General features: G+C 41.5%; 1 protein-coding gene across 1 annotated transcript in view; it reads left to right on the top strand.

Annotated features, from left to right (window-relative positions):
• Positions 1 to 20,236, top strand: part of PCM1 (pericentriolar material 1) — a 1,063,655-nt gene that overhangs the window by 250,893 nt on the left and 792,526 nt on the right. The window contains exons 10-11 of the mRNA XM_053700258.1: positions 9,291 to 9,442; positions 16,446 to 16,575. Of these exons, the coding sequence (XP_053556233.1) occupies positions 9,291 to 9,442; positions 16,446 to 16,575 (282 nt within the window). The remainder of the gene's footprint in view (positions 1 to 9,290; positions 9,443 to 16,445; positions 16,576 to 20,236) is intronic.

Here is a 20,236-nt window from a genome sequence, read left to right as displayed (position 1 = left end):
GAAGAATTCTGTTTGTATGAGGAAAATGATTTTAGCAACCGTAACTAAAATCCATGGCTGTTCCACACAGGACTGTTGAGAGCAATTAACTTCAGTTGGGGGAACAGTGTGCAGTCTCTTGCTGCTTGAGGTATGACACATTCTAACAAGACGATGTAATGCTGGAAGCTGTCATTTTCCCTATGGGATCCGGTAAGCCATTTTTATTAAGATAGTAAATAAGGGCTTCACAAGGGCTTATTAAGACTGTAGACTTTTTCTGGGCTAAATCGATTCATTATTAACACATATTTAGCCTTGAGGAATCATTTATTCTGGGTATTTTGATATGATTATATCGGCAGGCACTGTTTTTGACACCTTATTCTTTAGGGGCTTTCCCTAATCATAGTCAGAGCCTCATTTTCGCGCCGGTAATGGCGCACTTGTTTTTGAGGACAGCATGGCATGCAGCTGCATGTGTGTGGAGCTCTGATACATAGAAAAGTCTTTCTGAAGGCATCATTTGGTATCGTATTCCCCTTTGGGCTTGGTTGGGTCTCAGCAAAGCAGATTCCAGGGACTGTAAAGGGGTTAAATATAAAAACGGTTCCGTTATTTTAAGGGTTAAAGCTTCCAAATTTGGTGTGCAATACTTTTAAGGCTTTAAGACACTGTGGTGAAATTTTGGTGAATTTTGAACAATTCCTTCATACTTTTTCGCAATTGCAGTAATAAAGTGTGTTTAGTTTAAAATTTAAAGTGACAGTAACGGTTTTATTTTAAAACGTTTTTTGTGCTTTGTTATCAAGTTTATGCCTGTTTAACATGTCTGAACTACCAGATAGATTGTGTTCTGAATGTGGGGAAATCAAGGTTCCTTCTCATTTAACTATATGTATTTTATGTCATAAAAAATTTAGTAAAAATGATGCCCAAGATGATTCCTCAAGTGAGGGGAGTAAGCATGGTACTGCATCATCCCCTACTTCGTCTACACCAGTCTTGCCCATACAGGAGGCCCCTAGTACATCTAGTGCGCCAATACTCCTTACTATGCAACATTTAACGGCTGTAATGGATAATTCTATCAAAAACATTTTAGCCAATATGCCCACTTATCAGCGAAAGCGCGACTGCTCTGTTTTAGAAAATTCTGTAGAGCATGAGAACGCTGATGATATGGTTTCTGAAGGGCCCCTACACCAGTCTGAGGGGGCCAGGGAGGTTTTGTCTGAGGGAGAAATTTCAGATTCAGGAAACATTTCTCAACAAGCTGAACCTGATGTGATTAATTTTAAATTTAAGTTGGAACATCTCCGCGCTCTGCTTAAGGAGGTGTTATCCAATTTGGATGATTGTGATTATCTGGTCATTCCAGAACCACTATGTAAAATAGAAAAGTTCTTAGAGGCCCCGGGGCCCCCCGAAGCTTTTCCTATATCCAAGCGGGTGGCGTACATTGTTAGTAAAGAATGGGACAGGCCCGGTATACCTTTAGTACCTTCCCCCATATTTATAATATTGTTTTCCTATAGTCGACCCCAGAAAGGACTGATGGCAGACAGTCCCCAAGGTCGAGGGGGCGGTTTCTACTCTACACAAGCGCGCCACTATACCCATAGAAGATAGTGTGCTTTCCAAGATCCTATGGATAAAAAATTAGAAGGTCTGCTAAAGATGTTTGTTCAGCAAGGTTCCCTTCTACATCCAATTGCATGCATTGTCCCTGTCACTGCAGCCGCGTGTTTCTAGTTTGATGAGCTAGGAAAGGCGATTATTAGTAATTCTTCTTCTTATGAGGAGATTATGGACAGAATTCGTGCTCTTAAATTGGCTAATTCTTTCACCCTAGACGCCACCTTGCAATTGGCTAGGTTAGCGGCGAAAAAATTCTGGGTTTTGCTATTGTGGCGCAGAGCGCTTCGGTTAAAATCTTGGACAGCGGATGCGTCTTCCAAGAACAAATTGCTTGACATTCCTTTCAAGGGGAAAACACTCTTTGGCCCTGACTTGAAAGAGATTATCTCTGATATCACTGGGGGCAAGGGCCACGCCCTTCCTCGGGATAGGTCTTTTCAAGACCAAAAATAAACCTAAGTTTAAGCAGGAAGGTAATACTTCTCAAGCCAATCCAGCCTGGAGACCTATGCAAGGCTGGAACATAGGAAAGCAGGCCAGGAAACCTGCCACTGCTACCAAGACAGCATGAAATGCGGGCCCCCGATCCGGGACCGGATCTGGTGGGGGGCAGACTCTCTCTCTTCGCTCAGGCTGGGGCAAGAGATGTTCTGGATCCTTGGGCGTTAGAAATAGTCTCCCAAGGTTATTCTCTGGAGTTCAAGGGGCTTCCTCCTAGGGGGAGGTTCCACAGGTCTCAGTTGTCTTCAGACCACATAAGAAGACAGGCATTCTTACATTGGGTAAAAGACCTGCTAAAAATGGGAGTGATTCATCCTGTTCCATTAGGAGAACAAGGGATGGGGTTCTACTCCAATCTGTTCATAGTTCCCAAAAAAGAGGGAACGTTCAGACCAATCTTCGATCTCAAGATCTTGAACAAGTTTCTCAAGGTTCCATCGTTCAAGATGGAAACCATTCGAACACTTCTTCCTTCCATCCAGGAAGGTCAATTCATGACCAAGGTGGATTTCAAGGATGCGTATCTACATATTCCTATCCACAAGGAACATTATCGGTTCCTAAGGTTTGCATTCCTGGACAAGCATTTCCAGTTCGTGGCGTTTTCTTTCGGATTAGCCACTGCTCCTAGGTTTTTCTCATAGGTACTAGGGTCCCTTCTGGCGGTGCTAAGACCAAGGGGCATTGCTGTAGTACCTTACTTGGACGACATTCTGATTCGAGCGTCGTCCCTTCCTCAAGTATAGGCTCACACGGACATTGTCCTGGCCTTTCTCAGATCTCACGGATGGAAAGTGAACGTGGAAAAGAGTTCTCTATCTCCGTCAACGAGGGTTCCCTTCTTGGGAACTATAATAGACTCCTTAGAAATGAGGATTTTTCTGACAGAAGCCAGAAAACCAAAACTTCTAGACTCTTGTCGGATACTTCATTCCGTTCCTCTTCCTTCCATAGCGCAGGGCATGGAAGTGATAGGTTTGATGGTAGCGGCACTGGACATAGTTCCTTTTGTGCGCATTCATCTAAGACCATTACAACTGTTCATGCTCAGTCAGTGGAATGGGGACTATTCAGACTTGTCTCCGAAGATACAAGTAAATCAGAGGACCAGAGACTCATTCCGTTGGTGGCTGTCCCTGGACAACCTGTCACAAGGGATGACCTTCTGCAGACCAGAGTGGGTCATTGTCACGACCGACGCCAGTCTGATGGGCTGGGGCGCGGTCTGGGGATCCCTGAAAGCTCAGGGTCTTTGGTCTCGGGTAGACTCTCTTCTACCGATAAATATTCTGGAACTGAGAGCGATATTCAATGCTCTCAAAGCTTGGCCTCAGCTAGCGAGGGCCAAGTTCATACATCAACCATCAGGGGGGAACAAGGAGTTCCCTAGCGATGGAAGAAGTGACCAAAATCATTCTATGGGCGGAGTCCCACTCCTGCCACCTGTCTGCTATCCACATCCCAGGAGTGGAAAATTGGGAAGCGGATTTTCTGAGTCGTCAGACATTGCATCCGGGGGAGTGGGAACTCCATCCGGAAATCTTTGCCCAAGTCACTCAACCGTGGGGCATTCCAGACATGGATCTGATGGCCTCTCGTCAGAACTTTAGAGTTCCTTACTACGGGTACAGATCCAGGGATCCCAAGGCGGCTCTAGTGGATGCACTAGTAGCACCTTGGACCTTCAAACTAGCTTATGTGTTCCCGCCGTTTCCTCTCATCCCCAGGCTGGTAGCCAGGATCAATCAGGAGAGGGCGTCGGTGATTTTGATAGCTCCTGCGTGGCCACGCAGGACTTGGTATGCAGATCTGGTGAATATGTCATCGGCTCCACCATGGAAGCTACCTTTGAGACGAGACCTTCTTGTTCTAGGTCCGTTCGACCCACTCCAGCTGACTGCTTGGAGTTTGAACGCTTGATCTTATCAAAGCGAGGGTTCTCAGATTCTGTTATTAATACTCTTGTTCAGGCCTGAAAGCCTGTAACCAGAAAAATTACCACATAATTTGGTATATCTGTTGGTGTGAATCTGCAGGATTCCCTTGGGACAAGGTTAAGATTCCTAAGAGTCTATCCTTCCTTCGAGAAGGATTGGAAAAAGGATTATCTGCAAGTTCCTTGATGGGACAGATTTCTGCCTTGTCCGTGTTACTTCACAAAAAGCTGGCAGCTGTGCCAGATGTTCTAGCCTTTGTTCAGGCTCTGGTTAGAATCAAGCCTGTTTACAAAATTTTGACTCCTACTTGGAGTCTCAACCTAGTTCTTTCAGTTCTTCAGGGGGTTCCGTTTGAACCCTTACATTCCGTTGATATTAAGTTATTATCTTGGAAAGTTTGTTTTTGGTTGCAATTTCTTCTGCTAGAAGAGTTTCAGAATTATCTGCTCTGCAGTGTTCTTCTCCTTATCTGGAGTTCCATGCAGATAAGGTGGTTTTGCGTACTAAACCTGGTTTTCTTCCAAAAGTTGTTTCTAACAAAGACATTAACCAGGAGATAGTTGTACCTTTCTTTGTGTCCTAATCCAGTTTCAAAGAAGGAACGTTTGTTGCACAACTTGAATGTAGTTCGTGCTCTCAAATTTTACTTAGCAGCTACTAAGGATTTCAGACAAACTTTGTCTTTGTTTGTTGTTTATTTTGGTAAACGGAGAGGTCAAAAAGCAACTTCTACCTCTCTCTCCTTCTGGATTAAAAGCATTATCCGATTGGCTTATGAGACTGCCGGACGGCAGCCTCCTGAAAGAATCACAGCTCACTCCACTAGGGCTGTGGCTTCCACATGGGCCTTCAAGAACGAGGCTTCTGTTGATCAGATATGTAGGGCAGCGACTTGGTCTTCACTGCACACTTTTACCAAATTTTACAAGTTTGATACTTTTGCTTCTTCTGAGGCTATTTTTGGGAGAAAGGTTTTGCAAGCCGTGGTGCCTTCCATTTAGGTGACCTGATTTGCTCCCTCCCTTCATCCGTGTCCTAAAGCTTTGGTATTGGTTCCCACAAGTAAGGATGACGCCGTGGACCGGACACACCTATGTTGGAGAAAACAGAATTTATGTTTACCTGATAAATTTCTTTCTCCAACGGTGTGTCCGGTCCACGGCCCGCCCTGGTTTTTTTAATCAGGTCTGATAATTTATTTTCTTTAACTACAGTCACCACGGTACCATATGGTTTCTCCTATGCAAATATTCCTCCTTAACGTCGGTCGAATGACTGGGGTAGGCGGAGCCTAGGAGGGATCATGTGACCAGCTTTGCTGGGCTCTTTGCCATTTCCTGTTGGGGAAGAGAATATCCCACAAGTAAGGATGACGCCGTGGACCGGACACACCGTTGGAGAAAGAAATTTATCAGGTAAACATAAATTCTGTTTTTTAATCAGGTCTGATAATTTATTTTCTTTAACTACAGTCACCACGGTACCATATGGTTTCTCCTATGCTATTATTCCTCCTTAACGTCGGTCGAATGACTGGGGTAGGCGGAGCCTAGGAGGGATCATGTGACCAGCTTTGCTGGGCTCTTTGCCATTTCCTGTTGGGGAAGAGAATATCCCACAAGTAAGGATGACGCCGTGGACCGGACACACCGTTGGAGAAAGAAATTTATCAGGTAAACATAAATTCTGTTTTTTGTATAAAGCACAATTATTCCAATTCCTTATTTTATATGCTTTCGCTCTTTTTTATCACCCCACTTCTTGGCTATTCGTTAAACTGAATTGTGGGTGTGGTGAGGGGTGTATTTATAGGCATTTTGAGGTTTGGGAAACTTTGCCCCTCCTGGTAGGAATGTATATCCCATACGTCACTAGCTCATGGACTCTTGCTAATATGAAAGAAATGAATTTATCAGGTAAGTTCTTACATAAATTATGTTTTTTGGGTAGGCTTTGACTACAGTCAGGCCGAGGTGTTGATCTGACGCTTCCCCTAGGAGCTTAGATGTTTTTTTTAATTTTTTTTTGCATCAGGCTACTTTCGAGCTTATGCATACGGTGTTGTTAGTTATTTTCTGGGAAGATTATTTCCGTCTAACTATTCCTTCTGCGTGCAGAAGTCTCTGGGATTGCGTCTTGCAATTCGACCCTTCATTATCTGGTGTTTTCATGCTATTAGGGCTGTTCTTCGTCCCGAGTTAGGAATTTCTCCTCGGGTCATGTTAATTGCATCTTCAATCAAGAGATTGTGGTTCCTTTCTTAGGTTATATTCCTTTTTCTTGAAGGGAAAGTTTTCCACATAATATTAATTCGTACCTTGAGGTTCTATCTTCAGGCTATTTAGGAAGGGACAGTTTTTTTCTCTTATCTGAGAATGCGTAAGGGTCCTTAGGCAGCTTAATCTTCCTTATCTGTGAGTTGAGGAGTGTCTTACGCTTGACAAATGAGACAGCGGGACATAAGTCTCCTCAGAGGATGAGGACTCATCTACGAGAGCAGTGTCCTCATTTGGGCCCTGAGGATGGGGCCTCTATAGATCGGACTTGTTAGGGCGGCTATCTGGGCCTCCTTATATTTCTTGTCAAATTTTTTTTATCTAACTGATTTGCTTCTGTGGAAGCAGCCTTCGGGAGGAAGGGTTAGGAGGCTGTGGTGCCCTCTGATGAAAGGGGGCTGCCACTTCTTTTTCTCCTCCCATTAGCATTCAGTGTCCTCTGGAGCATGGGGATAGATTTCCCACAATTAAGGAATGCAGCTGTGGATTCTCCCTGTATTAAGAAGGAAAATATAAATTATGCTTACCTAATAATTTCCTTTTCTTCTGTACGGGGAGAGTCTACCGCTCCCGCCTGTGTTCTCCGATGGGTGGCCCTAAATTTAATTTTGTTCTTCTGGCACCTTTTTCACCCTGATCTTTCTACTACTGTTCCATGTTCCCTCGGCAGAATGACTGGAGGATGAGGGGAGTGGGGGGAGGTATTTAAGCCTTTGGCTGGGGTTTCTTTGCCTCCTCCTGGTGGCCAGGTTCAGTATTTCCCACAAGTAAGCAATGCAGCTGTGGACTCTCCCTGTACAGAAGAAAAGGAAATGATCTGGTAAGCATAATTTGTTTTTTCTCCCTCCCTGTTCATTCCGTGTCCTCTAGCTTGGTATTGGTTCCCACTAGTAAATGGAATAACGTTGTGAACTCTCCATGTCTTAGGAAAGAAAACAAAATGTATGCTTACTTGATACAATTTCTTTCTTTCTGGACATGGAGAGTCCATGACCCTCACCCTCTTCTTTATTGTAATTCGGCTTTTTTTTTTTTTTTTTTTTTGAGTAAACCTCAGGCACCTTTTCACCCTTCTGTTTCTTCTTTTTCCATTTTCCTTCGGCTGAATGACTGGGGATTATGGGTAAGGGAAGTGACACTTAACAGTTCTGCTGGGATGCTCTTTGCCTCCTCCTGCTGGCCAGGAGTTGAATATCCCACTAGTAATTGGAATGACATCGTGGACTCTCCATGTCCGGAAGAAAGAAATTTATCAGATAAGCATACATTTTGTTTTTCTAGGTCAGTGACTTTCTAGGGCACTGGTCCTCAGGCCTCCCTCCCTAACAGGTCACATTTTGATGATATTTGAATTAGAGCACAGGTGAATTAATCAGCTGATTAGTAAACATGGTTATTTTACCTGCTCTCATCCAAGGTAATCCTAACAACCTGGACTGTTGGGGAGACTTGAGGACAGGTTTGAAAACCAGTGTTCTAGGGCTATATGAAAATGTATAGCTATTAAACAAATTATATATTTCCTAAAAATATTCAGTGGCACAGTGCCAGATTTAGGTAAGGTTGCAGGGTGTACTGTTTGAATACAGTTATCTCCCTCACAGGGTTCTTTTGAGTTGTAGTCACCACAAAGCACACATTTATATCTGTCCCTAATTACCCACTGCAGATGAGGGACACACCACTTTGTGTGCCCCTCATCTGCAAAACAGTGCAAAATAAGGTGAAATTATGTATTTTGTATGCAGATCTTTTGCAATGCAAAGATTAACTTCTGTTACATACTTATGTAATAATGATATAAAATGAACATTAAACGTCTTGCCTTTGTGTAAAATTATAATTGTCCCACACTCCCTAGTAGACGTGTGAATTCGGATACTTCGGTAGCATCCAAATGCGATAGAAGGCGGCTGCTCTCCACAGTCAGCTCTATTCGAAGCTGCATTTATCCTTGTGAAAGTGCAACACACTAAGATCTTTGAAAATCTAGATCTTAGTGTGTTGTATTTTCACAAGAGTAAATATGGCTCCAAAAGAGCCAAATCTGTAGGTAGGTGGCAGCAATATTAAGGGCGGCAGATTAGGGGTTAAAAATATTTAACTAGCGGTTGTGTTGCGGGAGTGCAGCGGTTTAGGGGTTAATATGTTTATTATAGTGGCGACGATGTCCGGAGCGGCAGATTAGGGGTTAATAATTTTATTTTAGAGTGTGCGATGCGGGAGGACCTCGGTTTAGGGGTTAATAGGTAGTTTATGGGTGTTAGTGTACTTTTTAGCACTTTAGTTATGAGTTTTATACTAGGGTTTTGTAACGTAAAACTCATAACTACTGACTTTAGATTGCGTTATGAATCTTGCGGGATAGGCTGTACCTCTCACTTTTTGGCCTCCCAGAAAAAGCTTGTAATATCAGCGCTATGGAAGTCCCATTGAAAAAAGACTTTACGCAAATTGCATAAGTTAATTTGCGGTACGGCCAAAAAAGTGTGCGGTACAGCTTTTTTGACAAGACTCGTAATAGCAGCGTTAGTGAAAATGCAGCGTTATAACCCATAACGCTGCTTTTTTACTCATAACGCAAAACTCGTAATCTAGCCGATTGTGTCTTTAAAATATATAACAACATTGTTCTGTACATATTTCAGCTAAAACTATAAACGCTACTTATTTTTTTACACCAATGTTCAAGTATCCAAATGCACACTACTGCATGCATCTACTCCCTAGGATGACAAAAAGTGAATTACTTGAATTTTTCTGCAAGTCAAATAGCTGGTTTGGGCAATTTGCAGCATTTTGAAAATTTAGGTTACAGATCTTGCTTTTTTAGGGAGCGTGGGATATAGCATAATTTTACACAAAAGCAAGAGAACTTTAAACTGTAAAATCAGTAGAAGATTGTGCTCATTGTCATGATTAAATAACTTTTGAAATATCTGTCTTTTATTTGCAGTATGGTGATGATACAGAGTCTGAAACTGTTGCAGCAGATAGATCTGGCTTGGGAGATCATCTTTTAGCTGAGGTAGCAAATCATCAGCCCAATAACACCAGATTAAATGCACCTAAATCACAGAAGGATATTGTGTTAAAGGAGCAAGCAAGGTAATTTACCATCTCTGCCTTAGTGCCAGATTATGAGTGGCGCATCAACAGTTTATGCACAAGCGATAAGGGGTTTATCGCAGCTGTTTGCGTTCATCGGGTTTTACGCTCGTATTACAATTTGAAAGTAAATGCAGTCACTTGAGCGCAATTGAAGGTAACGGGCATCAGGTTAGAACGACCTCAGAGCTCTGGTTAACAGTTTAGCAAAACACAGTAAAAATACTTTTAAACATACTCTTACCTTCATAATAACACCATCTAATAAACAGATGTATTTATGTATTTTTATGTGTATATATGTATTTACAGACATATATACACATATGAACACATAAGCTCATATGTGTACATATATAGACGTGCATTGGAGCCCTTTGTAGTTAAGTCGATGAAAAAGCATATTTATGCAATATTCATGTTTAATAAAGAGTGTTAGTGTATTTACTGTAAATATTTCACATTCCAATGTTCTGCACATAGCAGAAAAGTTATTTCTCTTGTTAATTGTATCCAGTCCACGGATCATCCATTACTTATGGGATATTCTCCTTCCCAACAGGAAGTTGCAAGAGGATCACCCAAGCAGAGCTGCTATATAACTCCTCCCCTCACATGTCATACCCAGTCATTCTCTTGCAACCCTCAACATAGCTGGAGGTCGTGAGAGGACTGTGGTGTTTTATACTTACTTTATTTCTTCAATCAAAAGTTTATTTTTAAATGGCACCGGAGTGTGCTGTTTATCTCAGGCAGTATTTGGAAGAAGAATCTGCCTGCGTTTTTCTATGATCTTAGCAGAAGTAACTAAGATCCATTTGCTGTTCTCACACATTCTGAGGAGTGAGGTGCTTCAGAGGGGGAATGGCGTGCAGTTTTTCCTGCAAATAAGGTATGTGCAGTAAAATATTTTTCTAAGGAATGGAATTGACTAAGAAAATACTGCTGATACCGAAGTAATGTAAATAAAGCCTTAAATGCATTGATAGCGACTGGTATAAGGCTTATTAATAGAGATACATACTCTCATAAAAATGTGTTTTAAAACGTTTGCTGGCATGTTTAATCGTTTTTTAACGTACATTGGTGATAAAACTGTAATGTTAGTATAGCCTTAAATGCAGTGAAAGCGACTGGTATCAGGCTGATTAATAGAGAAAAATTATGCATATTTGCTTGCATCGTAGTTTGTATATTTGAAGAGTATCTCCCACTAAACTTTTATGATTAATAGAGATACATACTCTTATAAAAATGTGTTTTAAAACGTTTGCTGGCATGTTTAATCGTTTTTTGACATATGTTTGGTGATAAAACTTATTGGGTCCTAATTTTTCCACATGGCTGGCTTAAATTCTGCATAGAAACAGTTAACTGAGGCTTCCCACTGTTGTAATATGAGTGGGAGGGGCCTAATTTAGCGTTTTTTTTGCGCAGTTAAAATTACAAAATGAATCATCCAGATTCCCTCAGCAGTCCCATGATTACTACAGGACATCTCTAAATGGCTAAAAAGACTTCCAAAATAGTTTATAGGGAAGGTAATCCACAGCTCAGCTGTGGCAGTTTTGTTGTGTCTGTTTAAAAACGTCTGTCGTTTTTTTTTATCTGTTTTTTGCATTAAGGGGTTAATCATCCATTTGCAAGTGGGTGCAATGCTCTGTTACCTTATTACATATACTGTAAAAATTTCGTTTGATTTACTGCCTTTTTTCACTGTTTTTTCAAATTTTTAAAAAATTTGTTTCTCTTAAAGGCACAGTAACGTTTTTTATATTTGCTTGTTAACCTGATTTAAAGTGTTTTCCAAGCTTACTAGTCTCATTTTTAGTCTGTTCTAACATGTCTGACACAGAGGAAGCTCTGTGTTCATTATGTTTAAAAGTCATGGTGGAACCCAATCTTAGAATGTGTACCAGATGTACTGATTTCATGTTAAACAATAAAGATAATTATTTTTTTTTTTTTGTCTTTAAAAACATTATCACCAGAGGATTCTGTCGAGGGGGAAGTTATGCCGACTAACTCTCCCCACGTGTCAGACCCTTTGACTCCCGCTTTAGGGACTCACGCTCAAATGGCGCCAAGTACATCAAGGGCGCCCATAGCGTTAATTTTACCAGAGGATTCTGTCGAGGGGGAAGTTATGCCGACTAACTCTCCCCACGTGTCAGATCCTTCGACTCACGCTTCAGGGACTCACGCTCAAATGGCGCAAAGTACATAAAGGGCACCCATAGCGTTTATTTTACAAGACATGGCAAAGGTTGTGAATAATACACTGGCAGCGGTATTAGTCAGATTACCTGATATTAAAGGAAAGCAAGATAGCTCTGGGGGTAGTTACAGAGCATACAGACGCTTTAAGAACCATGTCTGATACTGCCTCATAATATGCAGAAGCTGGGGAGCTTCGGTCTGTGGGTGATATTTTTGACTCAGGGAAGATGATTTAACCTGATTCTGATATTTCTACATTTAAAATTTATGCTTGAGAACCTCCACTTGTTGCTCAGGGAGGATTTAGCTGCTCTGATTGACTGTGTACAATCGCAGTGCCAGAGAAATTGTGTAGACTGGATAAATACTATGCAGTGCCAGTGTGTACTGATGTTTTTCCAATACCTAAAGAGGTTTACTAAAATTATTAATTAGGAATGGGATAGACCAGGTGTGCCGTTCTCTTCCCCTCCTATTTTTAGAAAAATGTTTCTAATAGTTGCCACCACACGGGACTTATGGCAGACAGTTCCTAAGGTGGAGAGAAGAGTTTCTACTCTAGCTAGCGTACCACTTACCCTGTCGAGGACAGTTGTGCTTTTTTAGAACCAATGGATAAAAAATTAGAGGGTTACCTTAGGAAAATGTTTATTCAACAAGGTTTTATCCTGCAGCCCCTTGCATGCATTGCTTTTGTCACTGCTGCTGCGGCGTTCTGGTTTGAGTCTCTGGATGAGGCTTTACAGGTAGCGACTCCATTGGATGAATACTTGACAAGCTTAGAGCACTTAAGCTAGCCAATTCCTTTGTTTCTGATGCCTTGTTTTTTTTTTTGACTAAACTAACGGCTAAGAATTCTGTTTTTACTATGCTGGCGCGCACAGCGCTATGGCTTATATTATGGTCAGCTGTCGTGACTTTACTAAATAAGCTACTTAACTTCCCTTCAAGGGGCAGACCCTATTCGGCCCTGGTTTGAAGGAGATTATTGCTAATATCACTGGAGGAAAAGGTAATGCCCTTCCTCAGGACAGGTCCAAATCAAGGGCCAGAAAGTCTAATTTTCGTGCCTTTCGAAACTTCAAGGCAGGCGTGGCATCAATTTCCTCTAAGGCAAATCAAGAGGGAACTTTTGCTCAGTCCAAGACGGTCTGGTGACAACCGGACCTGGAACAAAGATAAGCAGGCCAAGGAGCCTGCTGCTGCCTCTAAGACAGCATGTAGAACGGCTCCCTATCCGGTAACGGATCCTGTAGGGGGCAGACTTCATTTTTAGCCCAGGCGTGGGAGAGAGAGAGAGGCCCAGGATCCCTGGCCATTGGAAATTATATCCCAGAGATATCTTCTGGATTTCAAAGCTTTTCCCCCCAAAAAATGGGGAGATTTCACCTTTCACAATTATCTGCAAGCCGAATAAAGAAAGAGGCATTCTTACACTGTGTACGAGACCCATCCAGTTCCAGGGGAGGAACAGGGATAGAATTTTTACTCAAATCTGTTTGTGGTTCCCAAGGAGAGGGAACCTTCAGATCTATTTTGGATCTAAAGATCTTAGACAAATTCCTTAGAATTCCATCATTTAAGTTGGAAACTATTCGTACCATCTTAACTATGATCCAGGAGAGTCAATAGAGGACTGCAATGGATTTGAAGGATGCTTATCCTCACATTACGATGCATAAAGATCACCATCGTTTTTCATGTTTGCCTTTCTAGACAGGCATTACCAGTTTGTAGCTTTTTCCTTTGGGTTAACTACAGCCCCAATAATCTTTATGGAGGTTCTGGGGTCGCTTTGGCGGTCCTTAGGCCGCGGGGCATAAAAATGGCCCCTTATTTAGACGACATCCTGATACAGGCGTCAAACATCCAAGTTGCCAAGTCTCATACGGACGTAGTACTGGCATTTCTGAGATCGCATGGGTGGAAAGTGAACAAGGAAAGAGTTCTCTATCCCCAATCTCAAGGGTTTCCCTCCTAGGGATTCTGATAGATTTTGTAGAAATGAAAATTTACCTGACGGAGTCCAGGTTGTCAAAGTTTCTAAATTTCTGCCGTGTTCTTCATTCCATCCGCGCCCTTTGGTGGCTCAGTACATGAATGTAATCGGCTAAATGGTAGCGGCAAGGGACATAGTATCTTTTGCACGCCTACATTTCAGACCGCTGCAACTATGCATGCTCAGTCAGAGGAACGGGGATTACACAGATTTGTTCTCCTGTTAAATCTGGACCAAGAGATCAGAGATTCTCTTCTCTGGTGACTATCTCGGGTCCATCTGTCCAAGGGTATGACCTTCCGCAGGTCAGATGGGACAATTGTTACAACAGATGCCAGCCTTTTAGGTTGGGATACAGTCTGGAACTCCCTGAAGGCTCAGGGATAGTGGACTCAGGAGGAGACCCTCCTTCTAATGAATATTCTGGAACTGGGAGCGATATTCCATGCTCTTCAGACTTGACCTCAGTTAGCAACTCTGAGGTACATCATATTTCAGTCGGACAATATCACGACTGTGGCTTACATCAACCATCAAGGGGGAACAAAGTTCCCTAGCGATGTTAGAAGTCTTAAAATAATTCACTGGACAGAGACTCACTCTTGTCTATCAGCTATGCATATCCCAGGTGTTGAGAACTGGGAGACGGATTTTCTAAGTCGTCAGACTTTTCATCCGGGGGGGTGGGAAATCCCTCCGGAGGTGTTTGCACAAGACCAAGCAGGAGAGTGCTTTAGCGTTTTTTGACAGCGCCTGCGTGGCCACGCAAGACCCGGTATGCAGATCTGGTGGACATGTCATCCTTTCCACCACGGTCTCTGCTTCTGAGACAGGACCCTCTACCTCAGGGTCCTTTCAACCATCTAAATATAACTAATCTGAGTTGGACTGCCTGGAGACTGAACGTTTGATGTTATCAAGACATGGCTTCTCTGAGTCAGTCATTGATACCTTAATACAGGCATGAAAACCTGTCTCTAGGAAAATTTAACTTAGATATTGTGTAAATATCTTATTTTTATGAATCCAAGGGTTACTCATGGAGTAAAGTCTGGATTCCCAGGATATTATCTTTTCTCCAAGATGATTTTGAGAAAGGGTTGTCAGCTAGTTCCTTAAAAGGACAGATTTCTACTGTCTATTCTTTTGCACAAGCGTCTGGCAGGTATTCTAGACGTTCAGGCTTTTGGTCAGGCTTTGGTTAGAACCAAGCCTGTGTTTAAAACTGTTGCTCCGCCATGGAGCTTAAACCTGGTTCTTAAGGTTCTTCAAGGAGTTCCGTTTGAACATTTTCATTCCATAGATATCAAACTTTTATCTTGGAAAGTTCCTTCTTGATAGCTATTCCTCGGCTTGTAGAGTCTCAGAGTTATCTGCGTTACAATGTGATTCTCCTTATCTGGTCCTCCGTACGGATAAGGTAGTTCTGCGTACCAACCTGGGTTTTTACCTAAGGTGATATCTAACAAGAATATCACTCAAGAGATTGTTGTTCCGTTCTTGTATCCTAATCCTTCTTCAAAGAAGGAACGTCTATTACACAATTTGGACGTGGTTCGTGCTTTAAAGTTTTACTTACAAGTTACTACAGTTTTCATCAAACGTTCACCTTGTTTGTTGTCTATTCTGGACAGAGGAGAGGTCAAAAGACTTCAGCAACCTCTCTGTCTTTTTGGTTAAAAAGCATAATTCATTTAGCTTATGAGACTGCTGGACAGCAGCCTTCTGAAGGGATTACAGCTCATTCTACTAGAGCTGTGGTTTTCACTTGGGCCTTTTTAGAAGGAGGCTTCTGTTGAACAGATTTACGAGACGGAGTCTTGGTCTGCGCTTCATACTTTTTCAAATTTAACAAATTTGATACTTTGCTTCTTCGGAGGCTATTTTTGGGAGAAAGGGTTTTTTACAGGCAGTGGTCACTTCCGTTTAAGTACCTGCCTTGTCCCTCCCATCATCCGTGTACTTTAGCTTTGGTATTGGTATCCCATAAGTAATGGATGATCCGTGGACTGGATACACTTAACAAGAGAAAACATAATTTATGCTTACCTGATAAATTTATTTCTCTTGTAGTGTATCCAGTCTACGGCCCGCCCTGTCCTTTTAAGGCAGGTCTAAATTTGAATTAAACTACAGTCACCACTGCACCCTATGGTTTCTCCTTTCTTGTCTTGTTTCGGTCGAATGACTGGATATGACATGTGAGGGGAGGAGCTATATAGCAGTTCTGCTTGGGTGATCCTCTTGCAACTTCCTGTTGGGAAGGAGAATATCCCATAAGTAATGGATGATCCGTGGACTGGATACACTACAAGAGAAATAAATTTATCAGGTAAGCATAAATTATGTTTTTTGTTTTTAAATAGATATTCCTATATATCTTTATATATCTATATCAACCAAAAAAACATCACATATATGTATTTATGAATAAATGGAAGCCATATTCTTGTATGTGAAGCGCACTTTACATATGAGAATAAGATCGTATTTGCTTGCGAGTAGGGATTTCCCCCCCCCCCCCCTTTTTTGCTCCATTGACTTCTATGGGGGAACAAGTTATCGTGCGCTCGATATTATATTAGTTACTTTTTTCACGTGTGTTGGTGCACAAGCAAAAACAGTTTACTTTCAACTCGTAATGCGAGTGCAACCCGTATCTTACTTCTAGCGCAATTGACGTTCGAGCTGGAGCATTAAATAGCGCTCCACTTATAATCTAGCCCTTAATGTTTAAAACTTTGCACTGTTATTACAACCTACTTTTTTTTATTTTTATTATAGGGAGAGATTCTATGAATCTAAACTTCAGCAGCAGCAAAAAGAACTTAAGCACTTACAGGAAGAAAGGAAAAAGCTTATCGAAATTCAAGAGGAAATTAAAACTTTACAGAAGGCTTGCCCTGACTTGCAGGTATGTGAAATGGTTCAGGCTATAGTACAAAGCTATATTATTTAAGAAGTTTTGCCTGATATTTTTGCAGAGATTTTCTTTACTATATTTATTGCCATTCAATATGTTCTTTTTCTCTGTAGCCTGTTTGCAAATGTTTTATGATTTTAGTAGGAATAGTTATTATATTTCCCTTTTAAAAATTTCCTTCCTGATATGACAGGAGCTGGCAGCCTTTCATGAGCAGTGTGCCAAATAAGTATTCTAACGTAACCAGCGATTCATGTGTTCCATAAGAGTTTGTTAATTAATAAATTAATATTTAGTTATTTTATTATTCTGAAGAGAGAACCGTTTATTTGTTTTCAGACGGAGAATGTCACAACCGTGGCGTATGTCAATCATCAAGGTGGGACTCACAGTCCTCAAGCTATGAAAGAAGTATCTCGGATACTTGCATGGGCGGAATCCAGCTCCTTTCTAATCTCTGCGGTCCATATCCCAGGTATAGACAATTGGGAAGTGGATTATCTCAGCCGCCAGACTTTGCATCCTGGAGAGTGGTCTCTTCACCCAGATGTGTTTTTTTCAGATTGTTCAGATGTGGGGGCTTCCAGAAATAGATCTGATGGCTTCTCATCTAAACAGGAAACTTCCCAGGTATCTGTCCAGGTCCAGGGATCCTCAGGCGGAAGCAGTGGATGCGTTGTCAATTCCTTGGAGTTATCAACCTGCTTATATCTTTCCGCCTCTAGTTCTTCTTCCAAGACTGATTTCCAAAATCATAATGGAGCGTTCATTTGCACTGCTGGTGGCTCCAGCATGGCCACACAGGTTTTGGTATGCGGATCTTGTTCGGATGTCCAGTTGTCAACCTTGGCCACTTCCGTTAAGGCCAGACCTTCTATCTCAAGGCCCATTTTTCCATCTGGATCTCAAATCATTAAATTTGAAGGTATGGAGATTGAATGCTTAGTCATAGAGGTTTCTCTGACTCAGTGATTAATACTTTGTTGCAGGCTCGCAAATCTGTGTCTAGAAAGATTTATTACAGAGTTTGGAAGACTTACATTTCATGGTGTTCTTCTCATAAATTCTCTTGGCATTCTTTTAGAATTCCTAGAATTTTACAGTTTCTTCAGGATGGTTTGGATAAGGGTTTGTCTGCAAGTTCCTTGAAAGGACAAATCTCTGCTCTTTCTGTTCTGTTCCACAGAAAAATTGCTAATCTTCCTGATATTCATTGTTTTGTACAGGCTTTGGTTCGTATCAAGCCTGTCATTAAGTCAATCTCTCCTCCTTGGAGTCTTAATTTGGTTTTGAGGGCTTTACAGGCTCCTCCGTTTGAGCCTGGGCATTAAATTACTTTCTTGGAAAGTATTGTTCCTTTTGGCCATCTCTTCTGTTAGAAGAGTTTCTGAATTATCTGCTCTTTCGTGTGAGCCTCCTTTTCTGATTTTTCATCAGGATAAGGCGGTTTTGCGGACTTCATTAACATTTTACCTAAAGTTGTGAATTCTAACAACATTAGTAGAGAAATTGTTGTCCCTTCGTTGTGTCCTAATCCTAAGAATTCTCTGGAGAGATCTTTACATTCTTTGGTTGTGGTAAGAGCTTTGAAATATTATGTTGAAGCTACTAAAGATTTCAGAAATACTTCTAGTCTATTTGTTATCTTTTCTGGTTCTAGGAAAGGTCAGAAGGCTTCTGCCATTTCTTTAGCATCTTGGTTAAAGCTTTTGATTCATCATGCTTATTTGGAGTCGGGTAAATCCCCCCTCAGAGGATTACGGCTCATTCTACTAGGTCAGTTTCTACTTCCTAAATTCCTAAATTTTACCATTTTGATGTTTTCTTTTCTTCAGAAGTAGTTTTTGGTAGAAAAGTACTTCAGGCAGCTGTTTCAGTTTGATTCTTCTGCTTATAATTTCAGTTTTCTCCAACATAGGTGTGTCCGGTCCACGGCGTCATCCTTACTTGTGGGATATTCTCTTCCCCAACAGGAAATGGCAAAGAGCCCAGCAAAGCTGGTCACATGATCCCTCCTAGGCTCCGCCTACCCCAGTCATTCTCTTTGCCGTTGTACAGGCAACATCTCCACGGAGATGGCTTAGAGTTTTTTAGTGTTTAACTGTAGTTTTTATTATTCAATCAAGAGTTTGTTATTTTAAAATAGTGCTGGTATGTACTATTTACTCTGAAACAGAAAAGAGATGAAGATTTCTGTTTGTATGAGGAAAATGATTTTAGCAACCGTTACTAAAATCCATGGCTGTTCCACACAGGACTGTTGAGAGGAATTAACTTCAGCTGGGGGAACAGTGAGCAGTCTTTTGCTGCTTGAGGTATGACACATTCTAACAAGACGATGTAATGCTGGAAGCTGTCATTTTCCCTATGGGATCCGGTAAGCCATTTTTATTCACACAGTAAATAAGGGCTTCACAAGGGCTTATTAAGACTGTAGACATTTTCTGGGCTAAATCGATCATATTTACACATATTTAGCCTTGAGGAATCATTTAATCTGGGTATTTTTTGTAAAATAATATCGGCAGGCACTGTTTTAGACACTTTATTCTATTGGGGCTTTCCCTAATCATAGTCAGAGCCTCATTTTCGCGCCGGTATGGCGCACTTGTTTTTGAGAACAGCATGACATGCAGCTGCATGTGTGTGGAGCTCTGATACATAGAAAAGTCTTTCTGAAGGCATTATTTGGTATCGTATTCCCCTTTGGGCTTGGTTGGGTCTCAGCAAAGCAGATTCCAGGGACTGTAAAGGGGTTAAATATAAAAACGGCTCCGGTTCCGTTATTTTAAGGGTTAAAGCTTCCAAATTTGGTGTGCAATACTTTTAAGGCTTTAAGACACTGTGGTGAAATTTTGGTGAATTTTGAACAATTCCTTCATACTTTTTCGCAATTGCAGTAATAAAGTGTGTTCAGTTTAAAATTTAAAGTGACAGTAACGGTTTTATTTTAAAACTTTTTTCTCCAACATAGGTGTGTCCGGTCCACGGCGTCATCCTTACTTGTGGGATATTCTCTTCCCCAACAGGAAATGGCAAAGAGCCCAGCAAAGCTGGTCACATGATCCCTCCTAGGCTCCGCCTACCCCAGTCATTCTCTTTGCCGTTGTACAGGCAACATCTCCACGGAGATGGCTTAGAGTTTTTTAGTGTTTAACTGTAGTTTTTATTATTCAATCAAGAGTTTGTTATTTTGAAATAGTGCTGGTATGTACTATTTACTCAGAAACAGAAAAGAGATGAAGATTTCTGTTTGTATGAGGAAAATGATTTTAGCAACCGTAACTAAAATCCATGGCTGTTCCACACAGGACTGTTGAGAGCAATTAACTTCAGTTGGGGGAACAGTGTGCAGTCTCTTGCTGCTTGAGGTATGACACATTCTAACAAGACGATGTAATGCTGGAAGCTGTCATTTTCCCTATGGGATCCGGTAAGCCATGTTTATTACGATGGTAAATAAGGGCTTCACAAGGGCTTATTAAGACTGTAGACTTTTCTGGGCTAAATCGATTCATTATTAACACATATTTAGCCTTGAGGAATCATTTTATCTGGGTATATTGATATTTTAATATCGGCAGGCACTGTATTAGACACCTTATTTCTTAGGGGCTTTCCCAAAGCATAAGCAGAGCCTCATTTTCGCGCC

This window comes from Bombina bombina, chromosome 2, assembly GCF_027579735.1.
Source record: "Bombina bombina isolate aBomBom1 chromosome 2, aBomBom1.pri, whole genome shotgun sequence".
Classification (NCBI taxonomy): domain Eukaryota; kingdom Metazoa; phylum Chordata; class Amphibia; order Anura; family Bombinatoridae; genus Bombina; species Bombina bombina.
This window is presented reverse-complemented; position numbering and strand designations above follow the sequence as displayed.